Source organism: Lissotriton helveticus, chromosome 3_1, assembly GCF_964261635.1.
Source record: "Lissotriton helveticus chromosome 3_1, aLisHel1.1, whole genome shotgun sequence".
In the NCBI taxonomy this organism is placed as follows: Eukaryota; Metazoa; Chordata; class Amphibia; order Caudata; family Salamandridae; genus Lissotriton; species Lissotriton helveticus.
In genome coordinates, this window is record NC_136061.1 from 1,405,226,355 (window position 1) to 1,405,251,630 (window position 25,276).

Genomic DNA, 25,276 nt, shown 5'->3' on the forward strand with positions numbered 1-25,276 from the left:
ACTTTGCTTATGCCTTAAAACGTCTATTTTGAGACTGCCGAACACATTTGAGAGTAGTCGCGGCCCGTGCAGGTAAACACGGTAGGCGGGGCAGGAGGGAGTCAACAGATGACAACAAGGGAAAATAAAAGAAAAAGAAAACCACTTACCTTGCGTTCCCTGCATTGCCAACTTGGCGATGTGGCGAGCGCAAGGTAAATGGTTTTCTTATTTCATTTTCCCTCGTCATCATCTGTTGACCCCCCACCGCTCTTACCTACACCTGCCACCACTGTTTGAGAGCACGCTGAGAAGTTGCACAGCTCAAATGAGGCGCCTGAACTGTCAGACAGATTGGAGGCCCTCCAAAAAGAGAGAGGGCAACACAGAAGGGGCAGGGGAGAAGCATACCAGGAAGACAGTAACACAGGGAGTGGGTGGTGAAGTACACAAGAGAGACAGCTGGAAAACACATGCACTCAAATCAAGTGTTTAAGTAGGAAGAAAAAAGTAGTCCCTTAAAAGAGAGCAGTAGCAAGGCACGAGCTGGAGATGTGGAACAAAAACAAGATGCACAAGGCAAGACTTCAAATAAGAAGCAAACATATGAGAGTGGCGTAAGTTTCATTAGTTTAAATTTGTTACAACCAAGTATTGAGTGAATAAATGGCCACAAAAAGCATTAAATACGTTTTTTGGGAGCTTACACTGGCATTATTGCTATTGCTGCTTGGCTCTAAAGCAGCCATTATTATTAATTGTTTTAATGGGCAATATTAAAATGTAATCGCAGTTTGTTCTTGTGAAATATTTAGACACTGCTCTAATTCAGCAGCATGAAGTGTTGTTTACACACTAAATACTCAGATAATGTTTGAATAGTATTTTGTCCGGCAGGGTGACTCATCCCTCCCGCTGAAATATAATCATTTTCTCAGGTTGCATTTTGTCACATGCTGGCAGTACATTTTTACGTCAGGTAGTATTTCTCACATAGACCATGTTTTCATTGGACTTTTTTAACTATGTACTGTAATTTTATGATGTACTTTTTATGATTCTGCTAAGTGCCAATCGAATAAAAGTTTTGATACGATACGACAACATTGGACTTTGATCCTACCTTTCAATATATCTTTGGGATACCACTGCAATAGCGGTATTGTAGTAGAGTAATAATGTTACATGTGCAATAGATAACCATCATTAATTGCTATGTAATAAAACTTACTTCTATTATATAGACAGCCATCCAATGGAAGAGCTTCAGGTACAATACCAACAGTTTTCAATTCTAGCTGTTGTGGCAATTGGTGTGCAGACTAAACTAAGGTTGAGGAACACAGTCAGTACTGATTTGAGTAAAGCAGGCCATTATCTAGAGTGGCACAGTCAGTGAAAAATGATGGGTTGGAATGCTACCCCGAGTGATTGTCAGTGGTTAGACGTTTTTTCAAACATCCCTCTCATCGCCTTTTGTGTGACTAAACTAAAGTTATGTCTGCCATGTAAGTACAGCGCTTTACTTGCAGAGTTACCAATTCCCAGGGTAATGCCTAATTTCTTAAAGAACCCTCAAAGTACACTTCTAAAAGACTCGGTATATATTGTCAGGAAGTACTGATACTCGGGTAACTCGGATGGGGAAGAATACTAGACAAGAGCCGGGGTACTAAAATGAGGTCCTTAAGGTCAATCCTTTATATAGTCAGTGGTACAGCTGCTTCATAAAATGGACACTTCCTGGGGCATATTACCAAGCAATAGCGATAATTATCGCTATTGCTTGGTTAGAGACAAAAATTTACCGCAGAGCTGCGGCGATTTTTATCGCAGATAAACCTTGGTATTACCAAGGTTTATCGCAAATGCGCTCAAAAACGGCCGGAATGCATGAATATCGCTGAAAAGTCAGCGATATTCATGCATTACCGAGCTAATGCTCTTAGCCATGTTATCCACCTCCCATTGGATAACATGGCTAAGAACTGCTCAGTGCAGGTGTTAGCTTTTGGAGATATTCGCGCTTAGCGCGAATATCTCCAAAAGTTGGTAATAGGAGATAGCGATGTTAGCGACTGTTTCCAGTCGCTAACATCTTGGCACGCCCACTTTGCATGTCATTAGTGATAAATATCACTCACATGCAAAGTGGGGCCCAAGATGGTCGCTATCTGCTACTAGCTGTCGCTAACTGGTGTTAGCGACAGCTAGGTAATAGGGAGATAATTTTATCTCCGCTTTCTTGGCTTTTTAAGCCAAAAAAGCGGAGATTAACTCCCTTGATAATATGCCCCCCTATTTCTTAATCAGTTAAAAATCGTTTTGTTCTGACACACATAAGTACATTTTTTTCCGCAATAGTTTTTTTTGGTTGCAATATTTTGCTAACACTTTTATAGCCACAACCCTTCATTGTTTTCCGAACTCTATCCGTGAAGTCATAACTGTAAAGAACAACACAATTATTTGTCATGGTTACCATCCGCTCCTCTGCACAGCCTTTGCTCCTTAGTTTATTGGTATATCGGGCTAGATTAGACTTTGGAGTGTCCACCTCCGCTGCCAGAATGCCTCTAACATTCTACACCAAGTTGCAAAATGCCGATAAAATCAAGCAAAGCAGGGATACCAGGTTGTCAATAAGCAGTATCTGTTGTACAGATATAGAGTAAACTTTGTTAATAGAAATTTGAGTAAAAGATTATAGGCAAAGATGTATGGGTTTCACTAAAACAAAATGTATTTTGTGGTATACATTTGTTTTAGCAGAAACAATTCTGCATTCTAGGCCACGTTTATGCGACGTGCATAAAACTCCTTGTTTGTGCAGGGCTCACAATTTCACGTGGTTTGACAAACTTTGCATCCTATGGATTTTTCCCCATTAAATTTCAACAGGTCAAATTTGTTCAAATTGAGGACCTCATTACAAGTGACCCAATCATTCGCAGTATATCCATTAACTCCTGTTACTGCCAGAGGTCAAAGTAGGCAGGATCGGTGGGGCACAATGTGCCCAAACTTTTTTTTAAGTGATAAAAAACCCTTCCCCAATTTTTGTGAAAATACTTTTTTTATAGATTATTATAGCGCCAACTAGAACCGAGAAATCGGGTATCAGAGCGCTTTACATGAGCACCAGTTTCGTTACAAATGGACATATTCATTTTTGTTAGTCACAGGGAGATTAAGTGATTTGCCCAGAATCACAGGATGTTGAGCATCGTTGCAGAGACTCGAATTGCGTCAACTGAAGATTCATTCAGGGCAGTGCTTGAAATGGAAAAATAGAGGTGCAGACACTCTTTGCCAGAGTACCTGCTTGTTTCCAAGAGGTGCTGGTACTCTCCAATGAAAAGTATTACATCACTCTTGAGAAGTGCAGGTACTCTCCTTCTCAAAATTAAAAAGTGCAGCTGCTCAATACCGGACAGTACCGGCCCATTTAAAGCAGCAATTCAGGGAATCTCCTGTGCTGTGAAATTGAAGGCGGGCAGACAGCTAAACAATAAACAAGCCTTCTTGCCAGGGTGCCTACTTGCCTGAAAGAAATACAAATGTGCGCAACTGGTTAATCTGTAAATGTAAAGGGCGCTTATTGGCTTTAATTGATGGAATCACTTGAAGTTTTGTTTTGACAAAGAGTTGGGGCCTAATTATGAGTCTGGTGGTCCACAGGGCCGCCAAACTAATGGTGGAGGTGCGGTGGCAGTCGGTGGACCACGGTACCCGCAGTCCGACTGCCGTATTAGAAGTACGGTGGTCTGACCGCCATGGGGCTGCTGCAACCGCTAGGGATCCGCGATCCCTGACGTTGGCATGGTGGTCTTGAGGCCGCAATATGCTTGGTGGTGCCGCTGAGGCACCGCCAAGCATATTACGAGTTTTCTCTCGGCCAGCAGTCTGATGGTGGTTCTCACGCCATGAAACTGCTGGCAGTGAAGAAGCAAAGGACGCCCTACAGGGCCCCCTCTTGCCCCTGTGCATGGGGAGGCATGTAAGGGGGCACATGTTGTGCCCCCTGTCCCCTTGTGTGTATGCATCCCTGTTCCTGCACAACATGGACTACACAGTACATGCTGTGCAGGAACATGCATTAGCGGTCCTGCGGTGGTGTAGTTCTATGGCTCACATAGGAGTCTTTGTACTGCACTGCCACGGGATCGCCACGCCATCAGTACAAGAAATAACTCGTAATCTGGCAGGCGCCGGGCGACTTTGACGTTCTCGGAGCGGGCTCCAAGTCCGCCAAATTCAAAATTTGGCCTAATTCTTTTTGGATGGTAGTGGAAGTGAGTTACCATCCGAGCTGGGAAGTGAGTGCTTTTATGGCAGTTATATCAAAAAATGCATCATGTACACTCTGGGTTTAACTAAAATCTATATTCTAGAATCACCATTTCATCTTAAAACTTTTAGTGCATTTTGGAACAGCATATCTTATACTGTGTATAATGCAAGTTCAAAATAATGACTTAAATATTCACAGTGCTTTCTGTTACTGGCTGGAACCTGGTAGTACTAAAAATACTCAAGTCTCTATTCTCCTCTGCACCCACCAAGATTTAATTCAGTGACTCTCTGGTTACACATTGACCTCTGCAGTGCATTAGCTAGTAGAGGTTTCATAATGTAGTATAGTGCATTTCCCACTAATTAACCTAACTTTTTAAAATGTATTTCTCATTTAAGCTGCACGTTATTTTAATTATAGCTACCTGAAGCTGAAAGATCAAAAAATCGTACAATATTTTGTTTTAACAGTCACAATGTTGAGCCCCGCCCCGCATTCATAGGCCCCGCTCCCATGCAGCATCACAGTTCCCATACTTTTGTAATGCTCTTCGACCGCTGGTTATTGCATATACCGGAATTATGAATCCTGATGTTTATAATCGCACCCCAGATATATATACAATGTGCAACAAAAAATACACCCCACATTAAATTTTCGGTAGGTCAAATCTGTCAGAATTTGAAGTGAGAAAAAGGCCTGAAAAATTCCTAGGCATGCTGATTACCACATATTCTGCCACACTTGATGGGCAACATTTGTAATAGCGGATAATTAGCTCACCAAAATTATTTCACACTCTTTAGTGTTGGATTTTATCAGATGTTCTTATTATTGCACATAAAATCAGACAACGTACACAGATCGCCTTAGTGGGGAAAAAAGTTCTGTATGCACCGGCACATGCAGATTTGTGCCAGTTATACCCTGTCTTTAGAGACAGACTCATAATTGCTGCTATTTATTGCATCCGAGCAGAAGGGCATCTAATTGTACCCAATGCAAAAAACAGCCGCAAATCCACGGTGGCACTTGTAATGCAGGTCTTAGTATCCACACAAGTTTTTGACTATTGATGTGAGGGAAGGCATGCTGGCATACCACTGAAATGTTGCTGGTGGAATGGACTGCTGGTTTTCTTTAGTTTAAGGTTACCAAATGACTATATATCATTAGGGACACCTTATTCCATCCATAGGGTTGTATTACACACAGTGCCCCGGGGGTGCAATAGGCGTGTGTGCCTGCTTTCTGAGCTCCCTGGGCACTGTAGTTTTACAGGAGGAGACATAGACACTTTTGCGGTCCCTTCTGTAATACAGATGCCTTAAGAGGTGCCTTAAGGGGTCTCTCTCATTTGCATGGGGACACACCAAATGAGAGAACTACTGCCTTTGCGCTCATGCCATATTATGGACACAGGCGCACAGGCAAAGAGGCCTTCAGACGTGGCATACTCCCAGTGCGCCCATATGAGGCAGCCCTGTGGAGGTGGAAAAGGGAGTTCCATGGACACCCCCAGACATCCCCTGCAATCGGTGCTGTCACTCACTGCATGCACTTCAAGGGATCTCTACCTCCCACCCCCCTTTGAAGTGCAGGCGGGTGCCACCTGCACAGTGAAGGCAGAAGCTCAGCAGCCCTGTCTTTCACTAAGGTTACTCCGTTATTTATTTCACTCACAGTCACCAAGAGGCGTCCTGGCGCTCGGAACAAAAGCAGCAAAACAGCATTATCATGATTTTGTCATCACTGGGTTTGAAGGCCCAATTTCAATTAGGACTGTATTACAGAACTTAGACCAGTCATACTTTACCTTCAAAAGGAGACATGACAAGATAATAATTTACAGTGGGTTGCCTTTCTTTCTAACTGATTTAACCAAGAATCTACCCTTGGCTGACAGAATTGCCTTCTTTGTTTTTAGAAAAAAAAGTACATTCTTACCTTGTCCATTCAAAAGGTAGAGTCCGAATAAAAGTGGCAAGAAGATACGCCCCTCCATGTTGGATTGCGCCGAGTCTTATTCCCGAGTTACACTGATCTGATCTCTCTCAGGTGTAACTTGCTTAAACCACATCATAAAAAGTACGAAGTTCACTGTTCTGCTAACGTCAGAGGCTGAGCACCAATGGCAATTACAGTTCACAACTTCCTTCTCTGCGTCTAATTGCCCACCGCTCCTCCCCACCTGTAAGGCGTCCGCCTGCCTCTCTGACGTTATCGTTTCTCTGGATGCTTCACGGTAGTACGTCAAAAACAGTGCAGGCCGTAGGCGCGCGCACAGCGCTCACTGGCCACTACAAATTGTCTACTCCATATTTTAGGTGTGGGAAATGTATGCCAGCCGAATCGCCAATAACAGTTCTTCTCTCACCGTATGTAATCCAGTTGTTATGTTTAGCTGTCATTGAATACTGCTAGTGTGAATACCAGATCCGAAATCTCGTTATTCACTGACTATGACGTAGGAAAAAAGTTGTTTCCCACTGTTGCTGCGTCCAGTCTGCCCTGACAGGGTTCACAGCCTGTCAGTGCAGTGCTGGACAGCAGACAGCGCAGCTTCTGGGGAAGGTGTGGGAGCCGCAGAGGCTGGCGCTGTGGGGTTGCTGTAGGGCAGGTATTTTTTTTAAAACTTTTGGGGCAGGGAGGCGAGGCCATGTTATGGTTGGCTCCCCGTCACACCTCTGACCCTTTGTAAGCAGGTAAAAGCGAGGAATGATGATTTTGGGGACCACACGAAACACAGAATTATAGATGGGTAAAAAGCGAATAAAAGGAATGTTTTTTTACCTCAAAATTCTGAGTGACATCATGAACATTTTGAGCTTCACCTATATGATGTCACTTGGAACTCCTTCCTGAAAAACACCCCAATCTATAATTGAATACATCACCAATTAAAGATAATCTTTTAGGCATCAGTTAAACAAAAAAAAGGCTGCTCCTTTTGAGTAGCATGACATAGACATGCTCGTAAATACCATGCAATACTGTGCTGCTCCGTGGATTTATGTTCCCTCTGTGTGGACGTATTATACATTGCTGCTTGAGTAATTAGAGATACATTCAGGTTTATTTTTTATAAGTGTATCAGTGGTGTTGCAAGGCCAGCTAGTGCAAGCAAATAAAGTGGTATTGATTAGTAAAATACAACAATAATCCGGATTCAATTAGCGCCCTCGGCCGGATCACTGACAGAATATCAGAAACAAAAATTTTGTGTGGACAGTCAAATATACTTTTATTTGGTTTCATTAAAAAAAAAAACATAAAAGGTGGGGAAAACCACCATTAGTAAGGACTACTTAAAATGTGTATTTTAAAAACTTATGAAATATAGAGAAGCTCGAGAAAATCAATCAGCAAGCAAGTGGCGGTGGTTTGAGTCAAAAGTGTTAAAATGTACAGGCATTACAATAGAGAAGTATCGATGCTGATTGTTCTAAAATGTCTTGGCTAAGTAGTCCGTTTCTTTTGTGTCCAGTTCTGTGGGCGTGACTTTCAAGAAGTTTATGGCACTGCAAGACAGTTGGATTAATGGACCTCCGAGACATTGGATAACTGCTGCTCTGCAAGTTCCTATTTGTTCCTTCCTAAAGGCTTCCCGATTCCCTAAGGACCGCTTTTCTGGTTTCTGCTAGGAAGGAGCAGATACATATTAAATGCAGTAAAGACTCGTCCCCTGCTGCACAAAGGTGGCATTCCTTTGATTGCCAAAAATGTTTCCATTTCGGAGTCAGGTCTTTTGATGGGAATGACGCAAGTCTCAGCAACGTAAAAAAGCGATTTTTCTGGTGCGGAAAGTGATCTAGCAAGTAAGGTTGAGGTTGCAGCCTCTGATATGCTTATATCACTGCCCAGCCATGATGTTTTTTTGCCATGGCTGTTTTGTCTTTTAGTAAGGAAGTCCGTTTAATTGCTTTGTTGACCACAGATTTAAAGCCTGAGTAGGTTGGGACTGTGAGCCAGGCCTCCTCTAGCTGCAATGCCGAGAGGGAATCATTCAAAACTTTGAAGATTGAGTTGTTTAGCCTGGCTTGGTTTTCAATCTCTACCCAGCAGTGGTGTGGAAGAGTATTATCCTCTGCGTCCCTCTTCCTCCAATAGTACTTGACTAGGGCACGTTGTCTGTCCGGGATCTGATTTCTTTATCCATATTCTAGTCGAATTTGGGCTTGTTGAATATGTCAGGGGATTGCAAACAGGTTCATGAAGAAAATTGATTGGGCTAGATTTAAAACTGTAGCGTCTTTGATGTTCAAGATTTCTGTATGGTATGAGATGGAGGGAAGGAATTTTGCTGAGATAACTTTTAACAAATGTCAAGTTGAGCAGCCTGTAAGCTTGTTTTTTAAGATTTTGAAAGCAAACTGAAGATGTTTTGCTTTTGTGCGACCTTGATACAGGTGTATCTTGAATTTGAGTTTATGATCTATTTGAAAGCCTAGTTATTTGTATGAGACCACCTGGGTCAGGGGTTGCTTGTCCAGTGTCCAGATGTATTTGCGGTCTTTAACTGCTTTAGTTTGTTTGGCAAAGCACATCACCTTCGTTTTTTTGTGGCTGATGGTTAATTGAGCCAAGGTGATGTAAACTCCTAATTTGGTAATTAGTCGTTGCAAGCCCACTGGTGTTTGCACTAATAGAACAATGTTGTCCGCATATTAGAGGCTAGGTATAGGTATTTTGCCAAGTTTTGGAGGGTCGGGTTAAATTGACTGAAGGTGCTTGTCCAGGTCGGCAATGTAGATGTTAAAAAGGCAGGGCGCCAGCACACACCCTTGTTTTAGCCCGTTAAGAGTTTGGATCTTGTTGGTTAAACTGTGCCCGTCTCCTTTCCTGATCTCGACCCACGTCTGAGTGAGGAACCAGAATTTAGTTTAGGCCTAGGAAAGCAAGTAGACATTATTAGTAATTAGCGTGATGTACCTATTTAGCCAATATAGGGACCTAGAACACTAATATGCACGCACTATGTAATAACATAGGGATTAGTATACGCCTTGTTACATTCATTAGCATCTGATCATATCTTACGCTGCTTGGCTTTACTACCGCCATTTTGTGGTCTAGTCTGCTCACAGCACTGGTGAAACCCTACCATTACATTTAGCTGATGTAGTTCCCCTGAGAAACAGTATAATTGTAGCTAACTGCTGCTTCTGCACGTTAGGCCTGTCAAGGTTGTAGGTGGGGGTAGGCTGGATAAGCACATTCCAGGAGGTGCTGTGCGGACTCTCTCGGAGTTAGCAGAAGGGAGAGTCTAAAAGGTTGGCCTGGGCTATGAATGGACCATTGATTCTAACTTGGGAAACTCAAGGTTACATCTGCCTTTCGTGTGGGATGAACACATTCTTGCAGACTCTCGTGCCTGAGAACGAAAAGGGAGTCACCCTTCCTGAGCTGCCCAGTAAGCTTTGAACTAATCATGTGTGCCATATATGGCTCCTTCCTGGAGCGAAGGGGCCAGAGGAGGTGTTTCCCTTTTACAGTAATAATATGTGTTGAACTGAAAGTATATAATGACTTGTTTGAATATGAACAGTAGTCTTCTTGTCGCACTGACTGGGTGTGGATGTGGAGGCTCCTCTGCGCAGAGTCCATTTAGAATAAATGATTGAAACTTCTTCATTGCAACTGACTGATTATTGGTAATTGGTATTGGAGCTATTAGTAAGTATGGCTCTATTGGGATTATTATTTTTCGGTACTTCAGTTGGGGGCTCGTCCGGGATTCCGCGTTTAGGGTCACCCCCTCCCATAAGCGGGAGAAGAGGGATAGGGGGGAGTTCTGGTCAAAGGGATGGATAAGAAAATAAGGATCCTAATTGCAGAGCCAGTTTTTGGTGAGATTCCACTCTTGTGCCCAGAGATCTCCCCAGCTGCTATTGACCCTTCGCCGGAATCCTATAAGGTGTAACCCAGGAGCTGACCGTGTTGGTCTTCAGAGCACTTTGTCAGGAACTGGCAGTGAAGAATTTGCAATCGGCCTGAAGTGCACCAGGTGAGTGAGTTGCTCTGTTCTTTGAAACTGGCACTAAAGAACAGTGCTTTTGAAATGGCTAGCTGTACTTTGCATCTTTTGAATTGTCCTTTGAAACTGGCACTAAAGAGTAGTGCTTTTGGTAACATTTAACTGTATTTGGAATTTGGTGGTCGTAGGCCACGGAGATCTCGGTATTTTGGAAGGAGGTCTGACGGGGCAGTAGTAAGACTGCATGGGCGGACGCCCCTATTTTTGTATTTGATAGAGATATGACTACGATGCCTAAGTGTGACTTGTGAAGAGCTCACACCTGGCCGGATCGCCCTCTGAAATGCTGATGGTCATACTTGGGTAGCACTCGGACAGATCTGGAGCGGTGCTTGAAAAAGCGGGCTAAGCCAGCATAGTCCGGGAGGTGAACCAAGAAGGCCATTGGATGGTCGGTAGGTCGGTCTGTGGTCTTGAAAAACCTGCGTGGCTATCTCTAAGCAGCCCTTATGGTGAGGCTGTTTTGATCTTTGGTTCTTTGACTTTGGAATATACCGGTTCTCCACAGACAGCAGTCGACGGGCTCTGTTGGTTTTGAAGACATGTCGCTTTGGTATTTGGAATTGACACCTATTTTGCATTTTGTTTTGGTTAAAAGCGCCGGCTGTTTTCTTGCTTTCAATGACTTTTTGAAAAATATGTGTGAGTGGTGAATATATGACTGCAGTATAAAGTATGGGAGTATATGTAACATGTACTGTAAGTGGTGGGACGTGCACAGCCTAAGTTTTAACTGATTTATTCCGTGCTCCAGGATATCTCCCTCCTCCTAGGGAGTGTCGAACTAATCCAAATGTAGTAGGACTATTAAGCCATAATCCTATCACCCCGGCCACAAGAGGGGGATGAAAATTCAGCACATGTTCAATCACAAAAGATGAGACATAGTTTTCTGTGTGTCCGCTTTCTTTTTGAGTTTTATTGCATTATTTCAACAAATGTTCCAAAAAATGTTTTTTCATAATGTTTTCATGAGTTCATATAGTAACTTTTTCCACCAGACTTAACGTTCATTTCCAATGCATTTCGGTGCCACTTGCACCTTCATCAGGGAAATCTATAAATCATACAAACAAAGCATCATTGATACTATTCAGTACATAATAATCAATCATAAAACAATCTTGAAACACTGAGCGTGCTTAACAAAAACAAATGCGTTAATACTAATTTGAAACGCTACTTTCATGACAAGTTTAGTCGTCAACAGAGGTTGTTACCAGCAGATATCTCTACTCTCTTACTATTGGGCTCTTAAAACGTGTCGATTGGTGCATATACCTATTTCTCTAAAAAAGGGATAGTCAACGTGTTTAACTGCGTGTACAAAAAACATAACGTGCTACTGGCTGCCCAATATCTTTCAAAGCCGCTAGTTCGCTTGCTACCTACTGGCGTCTAAAAATAATCCTTCGCGCATAAAACTGCTGTTAGATTGCAAATAGTCGGCTTCTTACCTCCGGTTAAGTTATCCTTCGCCTACGCGTTTTCGCGGGTGGTTGAGTACGGAAGCCTAGACGGGCCAAAAATAAACGGAATGCCTATTTGGCGCATGCGCGATCCCTCAACTTATCTGCGCATGCGTGTTAACTCCACATAGCGTTTTTTTCAAAATGTATTGAGAAACTTTATAAGCACAGAGTTCACGATGTACTTAGGATAAACAAATCATGAGTATGATCAAATAGTGGTATGCGTGGTATCTACCACAAGTTAGGGCGCCAGTATCATGATAACTATTCATAAAACTTAGTGCATGTAATAGTCCAAAATATGGCTTAGTCATTATACAGTTCGAGCTCAAGAAAGTTTAAAGATAACACAGGAATTCAGTCCTATCATTTAGCCCGTGAGGTTTTAAACTGTTTAGATGAAAAATCCAATAGTTCTCTCGTTTCAATAAATTCTTTTTGTTGATAGGACCCTCTTTGTGAATCACTGTCTCAAGTATACATGCACGCAATTGACTTATGTGATGATGTTTCTCTTTGAAATGGGTAGCCACAGATGATTTGACACTTTCCAACCTGATATTGCTCTTATGCTCTGTTAATCGTGTTTTCAACTTCCTTTCAGTGTGGCCCACGTATACTGACCCACACGGGCATTTTAACAAATATATCACATTCATTGTGTCGCATGTTCCATTAACTCTTAATGGGATGGTGTGCCCTTTCATAGGATGGGTAATGGAATTCCCCTTCATTATATTATGGCAGCTACTGCAATTCATGCACGGTACTGTACCTCGATACCTTGTCCTGAGTTCACTTTCAATGGGGTGTGTCAACATTTCTCCTAAGTTTTTGCCTCTGGTAAAGGCAAACAAAGGTTCATGTGTGAAAATACCCTTGAAATCCTCTTCCAATTTGAGCATCTGCCAATGGCGTCTTATAGTTGCTTTGAATTGGTGACTCACAGTTGAGAACTTACTAACACATGTGATCCTTTCCGTGGTTCTTCTGTCTTTGATACTTAGTAGATCTGCTCGTGTGTGCTTCTGAGCTCTGTTTAACGCTGAGTCAATGATGTGTGTGGGGTATCCTCTGTCACTAAATCTTTGAGCCATATCTTCTAACTGTTCTTGACATTTTTGCGAATCAGAGACCACTCTCTTCACCCTTAAGAATAGTGTGTAAGGCAGATGTGTTTTTAATGATTGGGGGTGGTGGCTGTCATATTTCAAAAGGTTATTTCTATCCGTGGTTTTCCGGTATAGGCTTGTGCTGATTTGATTGTTGATTCGCTGGATTTCAACGTCTAGGAATTGAATTAAATCCATACTACTTTATTCGTTCATTCCTAGTGTTTAATAGTTCCAGCTCTTTGATCAATGATTGTTTGTCATTTCTCCAAACTAAAAAAATGTCATCGATGAATCGTACATACATCAAAAGTTGTGTTGCCCATTCTTGTCGATCAAAAATATGAAGTTGTTCAAATGAAGACATGAATAGGTTCGCATACGCCGGAGCGGCGCAGTTGCCCATAGACATCCCATTCAGTTGCATAAACCAACGATTTCCATGTTCAAAATAGCTATTCAACAATGTAAATTCCATCAGTTCCATAATGAAAATTTGTAGTTCCTGTTCATATGTGCTGTTTAATAACGCCACTTCAATGGCTTCAAGCCCTTCCTTGTGAGGGATAGATGTATATAGTGACTTAACATCAATGGTAGCCATAATGATGTTTTCCTGTGTAACCAGGTCCTCCAATTTCAATAGAAAGTCAGTGGTGTCTCTAATGTATGATTTGGTTTTCAATACCAAGGGCTGTAAATACCGGTCAATGAATTTTCCTACTGGCTCATGGAGACTACCTTTGGTGGATACGATGGGGCGGCACGGTGGCTTATGCTGGTCCTTATGCACTTTGGGTACCATATATATGGTTGGACTTTTAGGACTGTCTTGGGTAAGGTATTTTCTCGTTTTCTCAGTGATGGTTCCTTTTTCTTCCGCTCTTTTTAGAATGATGTTTAATGTCCTGCGAATTTCTTCAATGGGATTCACCTCCATTTCCATATACAATAGCGAGTCTTCTATATGTGACTTGATTTCTGTTTCGTAATATGACTTGTTCAAAATCACCAACGCCCCTCCTTTGTCAGCCTTCTGGCAGACTACTTTTCCATTCTTGGCAACTGCTTTTATTATGCCGAATTCTTTGTTGGTCATATTTTTCTTACGACTCTTTTTGTTTGTATTGATTTTTGCTATATCTTGTTTGCATAAACTTTCAAATAGATCAATGGTTTTGTGACTCACTGGAGGCATGAATGTACTGGTGGTCTTTAAGCCTTTTAACTGATCTGTAGATTGTTGTGCGGGTTCTGTTATAACATTATCAAAAAAATGACGCAGTCTGATTTTCCGAGTGAGTTTGAACAAACTTATTTCCAACTCTAGATTGTTGGTTCGTGTGGTAGGTACAAACGACATACCTTGCTGGAGTGTTTCCATTTGGATGTTATTGAATTTTTCATCAGAAATGTTAATAACCAAGTTTTTCAAGTCTGTTGTTGTTGCTTCTTGGGTTTGTCCTTCTTGGCTGTCATGTTTCTTGTCTGAGGTTGATTTGTCTCTTTTATTCTTTCTGAGTCCCCTCCGGGGTCTACCGTTTCTGTGGGGCCTCTTTCTAAAAAAGGGCCCGCTGTAGATGGTCCAGCTTGACTTTTTTGTACTGATGGCCTTCTTCTTGTGTCTTCTTGAGTGGTACGTCTATCATCATCAGTTGATGATGAATCAGTTTGAGAAGTGTAAGTTTTGGTTTGACGTCTCCTGGCATATACTTCTGCCCAGGTGTACACTTCGTGCAATTTATAGTCAAGCGTTTCCCTTTTATACTTTCTTAATTTGCGTTCATTGACCTCTTGAGTATGCCTGATGAGTTGGTTATTAATATCCTCAAGAATCTTTTTTAGTTCATCTTCTGATATTGACTTACTTAACTCTTCAGTGGTTTTATCTATGTCGGCTTTCAGTTCCACTAGTATCTTAGATAGCTCTTCAATGATGAGGAGAATTAGATCCAAGCTGCATTTGTTCAGGATTGCATACCAACGATCAGTGAATGTTTTTGAATTCTTGCATAGGGACGGCCGCAGGGAGATTCAAAGGCCTCTGGGGATTCGTTGTGCTTTATGGTACTTTACCATGGTACTGGCGTGTAATCGCTGGTTAATCTGTTTCCTAGTTAGATACAATAGATGCTTTATTTGTTGCTCTTTGTTTTTTACGAACGTTTGTTCTGTCGTTTCTATTCCAATGAGTGAATAAATCCTTTCACTTGCTTCTGTGGTATACGCAAATGTTTCCGCTCTAATGTCAGTAGAGAGTGTGACATCATCATACTGCATGGTGATTGTTGGGCGTGCTCCTTCCCGTTGGGGGATTCAAGAAATTAACTGTAAGTGGTGGGACGTGCACAGCCTAAGTTTTAACTGATTTAATCCGTGCTCCAGGATATCTCCCTCCTCCTAGGGAGTGTCGAACTAATCCAAATGTAGTAGGACTATTAAGCCATAATCCTATCACCCCGGGCACAAGAGGGGGCTGAAAATTCAGCACATGTTCAATCACAAAAGATGAGACATAGTTTTCTGTGTGTCCGCTTTCTTTTTGAGTTTTATTGCATTATTTCAACAAATGTTCCAAAAAATGTTTTTTCATAATGTTTTCATGAGTTCATATAGTAACTTTTTCCACCAGATTTAACGTTCATTTCCAATGCATTTCGGTGCCACTTGCACCTTCATCAGGGAAATCTATAAATCATACAAACAAAGCATCATTGATACTATTCAGTACATAATAATCAATCATAAAACAATCTTGAAACACTGAGCGTGCTTAACAAAAACAAATGCGTTAATACTAATTTGAAACGCTACTTTCATTACAAGTTTAGTCGTCAACAGCGGTTGTTACCAGCAGATATCTCTACTCTCTTACTATTGGGCTCTTAAAACGTGTCGATTGGTGCATATACCTATTTCTCTAAAAAAGGGATAGTCAACGTGTTTAACTGCGTGTACAAAAAACATAACGTGCTACTGGCTGCCCAATATCTTTCAAAGCCGCTAGTTTGCTTGCTACCTACTGGCGTCTAAAAATAATCCTTCGCGCATAAAACTGCTGTTAGATTGCAAATAGTCGGCTTCTTACCTCCGGTTAAGTTATCCTTCGCCTACGCGTTTTCGCGGGTGGTTGAGTACGGAAGCCTAGACGGGCCAAAAATAAACGGAATGCCTATTTGGCGCATGCGCGATCCCTCAACTTATCTGCGCATGCGTGTTAACTCCACATAGCGTTTTTTTCAAAATGTATTGAGAAACTTTATAAGCACAGAGTTCACGATGTACTTAGGATAAACAAATCATGAGTATGATCAAATAGTGGTATGCGTGGTATCTACCACAAGTTAGGGCGCCAGTATCATGATAACTATTCATAAAACTTAGTGCATGTAATAGTCCAAAATATGGCTTAGTCATTATACAGTTCGAGCTCAAGAAAGTTTACAGATAACACAGGAATTCAGTCCTATCATTTAGCCCGTGAGGTTTTAAACTGTTTAGATGAAAAATCCAATAGTTCTCTCGTTTCAATAAATTCTTTTTGTTGATAGGACCCTCTTTGTGAATCACTGTCTCAAGTATACATGCACGCAATTGACTTATGTGATGATGTTTCTCTTTGAAATGGGTAGCCACAGATGATTTGACACTTTCCAACCTGATATTGCTCTTATGCTCTGTTAATCGTGTTTTCAACTTCCTTTCAGTGTGGCCCACGTATACTGACCCACACGGTCATTTTAACAAATATATCACATTCATTGTGTCGCTTGTTCCATTAACTCTTAATGGGATGGTGTGCCCTTTCATAGGATGGGTAATGGAATTCCCCTTCATTATATTATGGCAGCTACTGCAATTCATGCACGGTACTGTACCTCGATACCTTGTCCTGGGTTCACTTTCAATGGGGTGTGTCAACATTTCTCCTAAGTTTTTGCCTCTGGTAAAGGCAAACAAAGGTTCATGTGTGAGAATACCCTTGAAATCCTCTTCCAATTTGAGCATCTGCCAATGGCGTCTTATAGTTGCTTTGAATTGGTGACTCACAGTTGAGAACTTCCTAACACATGTGATCCTTTCCGTGGTTCTTCTGTCTTTGATACTTAGTAGATCTGCTCGTGTGTGCTTCTGAGCTCTGTTTAACGCTGAGTTAATGATGTGTGTGGGGTATCCTCTGTCACTAAATCTTTGAGCCATATCTTCTAACTGTTCTTGACATTTTTGCGAATCAGAGACCACTCTCTTCACCCTTAAGAATTGTGTGTAAGGCAGATGTGTTTTTAATGATTGGGGGTGGTGGCTGTCATATTTCAAAAGGTTATTTCTATCCGTGGTTTTCCGGTATAGGCTTGTGCTGAATTGATTGTTGATTCGGTGGATTTCAACGTCTAGGAATTGAATTAAATCCATACTGATTTGCCAAGTAAACTTTATTCGTTCATTCCTAGTGTTTAATAGTTCCAGCTCTTTGATCAATGATTGTTTGTCATTTCTCCAAACTAAAAAAATGTCATCAATGAATCGTACATACATCAAAAGTTGTGTTGCCCATTCTTGTCGATCAAAAATATGAAGTTGTTCAAATGAAGACATGAATAGGTTTGCATACACCGGAGCGGCGCAGTTGCCCATAGACATTCCATTCAGTTGCATAAACCAACGATTTCCATGTTCAAAATAGCTATTCAATAATGTAAATTCCATCAGTTCCATAATGAAAATTTGTAGTTCCTGTTCATATGTGCTGTTTAATAACGCCACTTCAATGGCTTCAAGCCCTTCCTTGTGAGGGATAGATGTATATATTGACTTAACATCAATGGTAGCCATAATGATGTTTTCCTGTGTAACCAGGTCCTCCAATTTCAATAGAAAGTCAGTGGTGTCTCTAATGTATGATTTGGTTTTCAATACCAAGAGCTGTAAATACCGGTCAATGAATTTTCCTACTGGCTCATGGAGACTACCTTTGGTGGATACGATGGGGCGGCACGGTGGCTTATGCTGGTCCTTATGCACTTTGGGTACCATATATATGGTTGGACTTTTAGGACTGTCTTGGGTAAGGTATTTTCTCGTTTTCTCAGTGATGGTTCCTTTTCCTTCCGCTCTTTTTAGAATGATGTTTAATGTCCTGCGAATTTCTTCAGTGGAATTCACCTCCATTTCCATATACAATAGCGAGTCTTCTATATGTGACTTGATTTCTGTTTCGTAATATGACTTGTTCAAAATCACCAACGCCCCTCCTTTGTCAGCCTTCTGGCAGACTACTTTTCCATTCTTGGCAACTGCTTTTATTATGCCGAATTCTTTGTTGGTCATATTTTTCTTACGACTCTTTTTGTTTGTATTGATTTTTGCTATATCTTGTTTGCATAAACTTTCAAATAGATCAATGGTTTTGTGACTCACTGGAGGCATGAATGTACTGGTGGTCTTTAAGCCTTTTAACTGATCTGTAGATTGTTGTGCGGGTTCTGTTATAACATTATCAAAAAAATGACGCAGTCTGATTTTCCGAGTGAGTTTGAACAAACTTATTTCCAACTCTAGATTGTTGGTTCGTGTGGTAGGTACAAACGACATACCTTTCTGAAGTGTTTCCATTTGGATGTTATTGAATTTTTCATCAGAAATGTTAATAACCAAGTTTTTCAAGTCTGTTGTTGTTGCTTCTTGGGTTTGTCCTTCTTGGCTGTCATGTTTCTTGTCTGAGGTTGATTTGTCTCTTTTATTCTTTCTGAGTCCCCTCCGGGGTCTACCGTTTCTGTGGGGCCTCTTTCTAAAAAAGGGCCCGCTGTAGATGGTCCAGCTTGACTTTTTTGTACTGATGGCCTTCTTCTTGTGTCTTCTTGAGTGGTACGTCTATCATCATCAGTTGATGATGAATCAGTTTGAGAAGTGTAAGTTTTGGTTTGACGTCTCCTGGCATATACTTCTGCCCAGGTGTACACTTCGTGCAATTTATAGTCAAGCGTATCCCTTTTATACTCTCTTAATTTGCGTTCATTGACCTCTTTGAGTATGCCTGATGAGTTGGTTATTAATATCCTCAAGAATCTTTTTTAGTTCATCTTCTGATATTGACTTACTTAACTCTTCAGTTGTTTTATCTATGTCGGCTTTCAGTTCCACTAGTATCTTAGATAGCTCTTCAATGATGAGGAGAATTAGATCCAAGCTGCATTTGTTCAGGATTGCATGCCAACGATCAGTGAATGGTTTTGAATTCTTGCATAGGGACGGCCGCAGGGAGATTTGAAGGCCTCTGGGGATTCGTTGTGCTTTATGGTACTTTACCATGGTACTGGCGTGTAATCGCTGGTTAATCTCTTTCCTAGTTAGATACAATAGATGCTTTATTTGTTGCTCTTTGTTTTTTACGAACGTTTGTTCTGTCGTTTCTATTCCAATGAGTGAATAAATCCTTTCACTTGCTTCTGTGGTATACGCAAATGTTTCCGCTCTAATGTCAGTAGAGAGTGTGACATCATCATACTGCATGGTGATTGTTGGGCGTGCTCCTTCCCGTTGGGGGATTCAAGAAATTAACTGTAAGTGGTGGGACGTGCACAGCCTAAGTTTTAACTGATTTAATCCGTGCTCCAGGATATCTCCCTCCTCCTAGGGAGTGTTGAACTAATCCAAATGTAGTAGGACTATTAAGCCATAATCCTATCACCCCGGGCACAAGAGGGGGCTGAAAATTCAGCACATGTTCAATCACAAAAGATGAGACATAGTTTTCTGTGTGTCCGCTTTCTTTTTGAGTTTTATTGCATTATTTCAACAAATGTTCCAAAAAATGTTTTTTCATAATGTTTTCATGAGTTCATATAGTAACTTTTTCCACCAGATTTAACGTTCATTTCCAATGCATTTCGGTGCCACTTGCACCTTCATCAGGGAAATCTATAAATCATACAAACAAAGCATCATTGATACTATTCAGTACATAATAATCAATCATAAAACAATCTTGAAACACTGAGCGTGCTTAACAAAAACAAATGCGTTAATACTAATTTGAAACGCTACTTTCATTACAAGTTTAGTCGTCAACAGCGGTTGTTACCAGCAGATATCTCTACTCTCTTACTATTGGGCTCTTAAAACGTGTCGATTGGTGCATATACCTATTTCTCTAAAAAAGGGATAGTCAACGTGTTTAACTGCGTGTACAAAAAACATGACGTTCTACTGGCTGCCCAATATCTTTCAAAGCCGCTAGTTCGCTTGCTACCTACTGGCGTCTAAAAATAATCCTTCGCGCATAAAACTGCTGTTAGATTGCAAATAGTCGGCTTCTTACCTCCGGTTAAGTTATCCTTCGCCTACGCGTTTTCGCGGGTGGTTGAGTACGGAAGCCTAGACGGGCCAAAAATAAACGGAATGCCTATTTGGCGCATGCGCGATCCCTCAACTTATCTGCGCATGCGTGTTAACTCCACATAGCGTTTTTTTCAAAATGTATTGAGAAACTTTATAAGCACAGAGTTCACGATGTACTTAGGATAAACAAATCATGAGTATGATCAAATAGTGGTATGCGTGGTATCTACCACAAGTTAGGGCGCCAGTATCATGATAACTATTCATAAAACTTAGTGCATGTAATAGTCCAAAATATGGCTTAGTCATTATACAGTTCGAGCTCAAGAAAGTTTAAAGATAACACAGGAATTCAGTCCTATCATTTAGCCCGTGAGGTTTTAAACTGTTCAGATGAAAAATCCAATAGTTCTCTCGTTTCAATAAATTATTTTTGTTGATAGGACCCTCTTTGTGAATCACTGTCTCAAGTATACATGCACGCAATTGACTTATGTGATGATGTTTCTCTTTGAAATGGGTAGCCACAGATGATTTGACACTTTCCAACCTGATATTGCTCTTATGCTCTGTTAATCGTGTTTTCAACTTCCTTTCAGTGTGGCCCACCTATACTGACCCACACGGGCATTTTAACAAATATATCACATTCATTGTGTCGCATGTTCCATTAACTCTTAATGGGATGGTGTGCCCTTTCATAGGATGGGGCACACCATCCCATTAAGAGTTAATGGAACATGCGACACAATGAATGTGATATATTTGTTAAAATGCCCGTGTGGGTCAGTATAGGTGGGCCACACTGAAAGGAAGTTGAAAACACGATTAACAGAGCATAAGAGCAATATCAGGTTGGAAAGTGTCAAATCATCTGTGGCTACCCATTTCAAAGAGAAACATCATCACATAAGTCAATTGCGTGCATGTATACTTGAGACAGTGATTCACAAAGAGGGTCCTATCAACAAAAAGAATTTATTGAAACGAGAGAACTATTGGATTTTTCATCTGAACAGTTTAAAACCTCACGGGCTAAATGATAGGACTGAATTCCTGTGTTATTTTTAAACTTTCTTGAGCTCGAACTGTATAATGACTAAGCCATATTTTGGACTATTACATGCACTAAGTTTTATGAATAGTTATCATGATACTGGCGCCCTAACTTGTGGTAGATACCACGCATACCACTATTTGATCATACTCATGATTTGTTTATCCTAAGTACATCGTGAACTCTGTGCTTATAAAGTTTCTCAATACATTTTGAAAAAAACGCTATGTGGAGTTAACACGCATGCGCAGATAAGTTGAGGGATCGCGCATGCGCCAAATAGGCATTCCGTTTATTTTTGGCCCGTCTAGGCTTCCGTACTCAACCACCCGCGAAAACGCGTAGGCGAAGGATAACTTAACCGGAGGTAAGAAGCCGACTATTTGCAATCTAACAGCAGTTTTATGCGCGAAGGATTATTTTTAGACGCCAGTAGGTAGCAAGCGAACTAGCGGCTTTGAAAGATATTAGGCAGCCAGTAGCACGTTATGTTTTTGTACACGCAGTTAAACACGTTGACTATCCCTTTTTTAGAGAAATAGGTATATGCACCAATCGACACGTTTTAAGAGCCCAATAGTAAGAGAGTAGAGATATCTGCTGGTAACAACCGCTGTTGACGACTAAACTTGTAATGAAAGTAGCGTTTCAAATTAGTATTAACGCATTTGTTTTTGTTAAGCACGCTCAGTGTTTCAAGATTGTTTTATGATTGATTATTATGTACTGAATAGTATCAATGATGCTTTGTTTGTATGATTTATAGATTTCCCTGATGAAGGTGCAAGTGGCACCGAAATGCATTGGAAATGAACGTTAAGTCTGGTGGAAAAAGTTACTATATGAACTCATGAAAACATTATAAAAAAACATTTTTTGGAACATTTGTTGAAATAATGCAATAAAACTCAAAAAGAAAGCGGACACACAGAAAACTATGTCTCATCTTTTGTGATTGAACATGTGCTGAATTTTCAGCCCCCTCTTGTGCCCGGGGTGATAGGATTATGGCTTAATAGTCCTACTACATTTAGTATATGTAACATGGCCATGAAAATATGAGATTGTATGTTTGTAAGATTGCTCATTTGAATGGCAGTAAGCTATTAGTAAATAAGAATGTTGTGTTGTGGTAAACTGTGTTTTGGATGTTGCTGGTGCCGGAAAAAGCGTGTGATTAGATGACTGTGAATATGTAAGAGAATTCTGAGAAGTGAAAATTTATTAATTTGGTTTAATTAAATGCATCGCAAAAGGGAATTGAAAAGGGGTGTAGCTAGAAACAGAGCAACCCCAGTGATTTGATGGCACCCTAATGCATGAAAAATACTAATGAAAAGTAAATAGGGACAGATTAAAAGTTTTGTTTGAGAAAAATTGTGTGTATTTCAAATTTGTAAAATTGTTCCCTTGTGGGTTTGTGTTCTTGATAGCTCAGTGAGCCAATATGCTTGGCATAGAGGTTTGTGTTTAATATCAGAGAGGAAGGTTCTAACTTTAGCGGGGCCTTCATGAGTCTGCCCCATTGTTTTTGAAAATAGGGTGAATTATTGTAGTTTAGAAAGAATAAGGAAGGCTTTTTGGCTTTGGCAGCTGCAGTTTAAGGAGACCGTGAGCAGGGCTGTGCGCGAGGCAGATTTTAACATTGAGGTCTGTGAGGTGGGGGCCAGGAGTGCTGGAGAACAGTTGGCTACCAGCCCAGCCTCAAGCCGTGCTGAGGGCTATATTTAGCTTCTCTGATAGGACAGGGCAGCTGAGAAACGAAACTCAAGGAGCCTTCGTTGTTTCTATATTGTGCAAGACAAGGTTCAGTGAAGAAAATGTTGCCTTCGTGTTTCTGCCTCGGAAAAATAAATGTTCATGTAGTTGTCTTTATTTTTTTTAAACTGTTGCTTTAGTCCTAGCCAAAAAGTAAAATATAGCACTTTCTTGGAATTTAGTGGGCTACATGCCTAGGTGAAAACGATTTTCAAATTAAGAATTATTTTTCACAGAAAAAATTGTGTCACAAGGCCACCATAGGGTTACATGGAGTATCAGTAAAACAATTTCACTTTTAGTAAATTTAAATTAAGGTGGCTTACTGTTGCAAGCTGACTGATAGGAGTATTACAGTTAAGTACATTTTTTAAAATTTTTTGTGGTTGGTTCATGTATATTATGTCATGCCACTTGATTAACAGTTACAGTTGATATTTTATGTATTATGAGAAGTGTCTCTGTTTGTTTGTTGTGTATTTCTCGTTTTCGCCCACAGCACAGATTATTCCTGGATTATTACTGACAAGACACGTGAGTTGGATTGGCAAACAAAAATAACATGTCATTTTTTTACATTTTGCCCTTTTTATAGACTGTTCTAGGAGTGAGGCAGTACGTTTACCTGACACCTGTTCATCATAAAGATGAACAGATATCAGATGGGGGGTAAGAAAGGCAAAGAAATCAGTTATTGATTTAATTTTGAGCTGCAGATTCAGTGTTGTGCGTCACTGCACGTTTATATATGCTAGTGTAATTTGATTATGCTTTCTGTGCTTGGTATATTGATCACTTGGCATATGTATTCTTATTTTTATATATGATTTTGTCTTTGTGTCGTATTGACAATTTTATTTCTTTAATACTAGTACAAGTTCCCCTGCGATGTAAGGAGACGGCCGTGACAACGTCCATCTCTGCACATTTGGCTGGAATTTGTTCAAAATTACTAAATTCCACAGATATGATATTATTATTATGCTGTAAATATGACCGACAACACTTTAGCAGTGTATGTCTAATTGGTATTGAAGACAAATAAAAAAAATGTATTCAAGTCTAAAATATGTGTCACCTGCAGTAGCCATGACTGCCTGATCCCTTATGGCAGGCAGCTGCCCTTGATCAGATGTTTCTTGATTGGACATTAAAGAATTAATTATAATTTGCGGCTCTTGCAAAAAGGTGACCTGAACTTTTCCGGTGCTACAGAATTTTCCCTAGTTATATTGTATTAGACATCAACAAGCAAACACATCAGATGAATACATTGGATATTGCTGTATTGCACACGCATTTTCAAACTTGAAATGTCTGTTTGAACTAATGTCACTGAAACCATGCTCCTGCTGCAACACTGAGAAGAGCTCTTACTGCCGATGAGCAAAACAGCTGTTGTTTTTATAGCCCACAAATAGACAGGAATGTTTATATATCCAAGGCTTCCTCAGTTAGACACAAGTGAAAAATCTGCATTTTACAATGCTGTAAAGGGGTTCCACAAATGAGGTTCAAAATTTTGGATGACAAAATACTATTTAACAGGATCTCTTTTTCTTAAAAGTTTTCTTTTTTATAAGCTCATTCTTGTAAATAGTGGCAAAGAAAGTTGTCATGTTTTCAGGTTAGGCTACTGTGCTTAGGCTTATGAAGGTAGGCATCTAAATATGATAGGCAAAGGATGCCGCTTGTTTTAATAGGTGGAATTATTAAATAACGATTGGTTTTATGAAAAATCAAATTAATAATAATGAAAATTATGAAAATTAATAAGTGCTTTTAAATTCGTTTTTCAATATTTATGAAGCTTAATGCTCATATTATGACCTCCTAGCATTCACATTTATTATAGGTGGTGTAGTATCACATAATGATTACATTTTGCATATGGAAATTTCACTCAGCGCTGGCGTACAAAAGTCATTTTTCTAAGAATTTACATGGGATATATCTCATTCCAATCTCTGCAGTTAGTAGAAAACATTCTAAAGATGTTTAATATGTAAAAAGTATTTGGGATATTTATTTTTAAGTACCCCAAATAACAAAGTCGAAATTAGGCAGCCAAATACACACCAATTAGTGCATCCAGAGCAGTTTTAGTCTGCCTTAGGTTTCAGTAAAATGCATACATTTAGGTATAATATAGAAGGCTGACTTCTATGTTATGACCTAGGTATATTGCCCGCTGTTTATAATTGTATATGTGAACTTTGATTGGCA

At 40.4% G+C, this 25,276-nt stretch overlaps 1 protein-coding gene across 1 annotated transcript in view; it reads right to left on the minus strand.

Annotated features, from left to right (window-relative positions):
* The window catches only part of MUC13 (mucin 13, cell surface associated), a 774,931-nt gene extending 768,422 nt beyond the window's left edge, over positions 1 to 6,509 (minus strand). The window contains exon 1 of the mRNA XM_078682060.1: positions 6,224 to 6,509. Within this exon, the coding sequence (XP_078538186.1) occupies positions 6,224 to 6,281 (58 nt within the window). The 5' untranslated portion in view covers positions 6,282 to 6,509. The remainder of the gene's footprint in view (positions 1 to 6,223) is intronic.
* Positions 6,510 to 25,276: the final 18,767 nt, after the last annotated feature.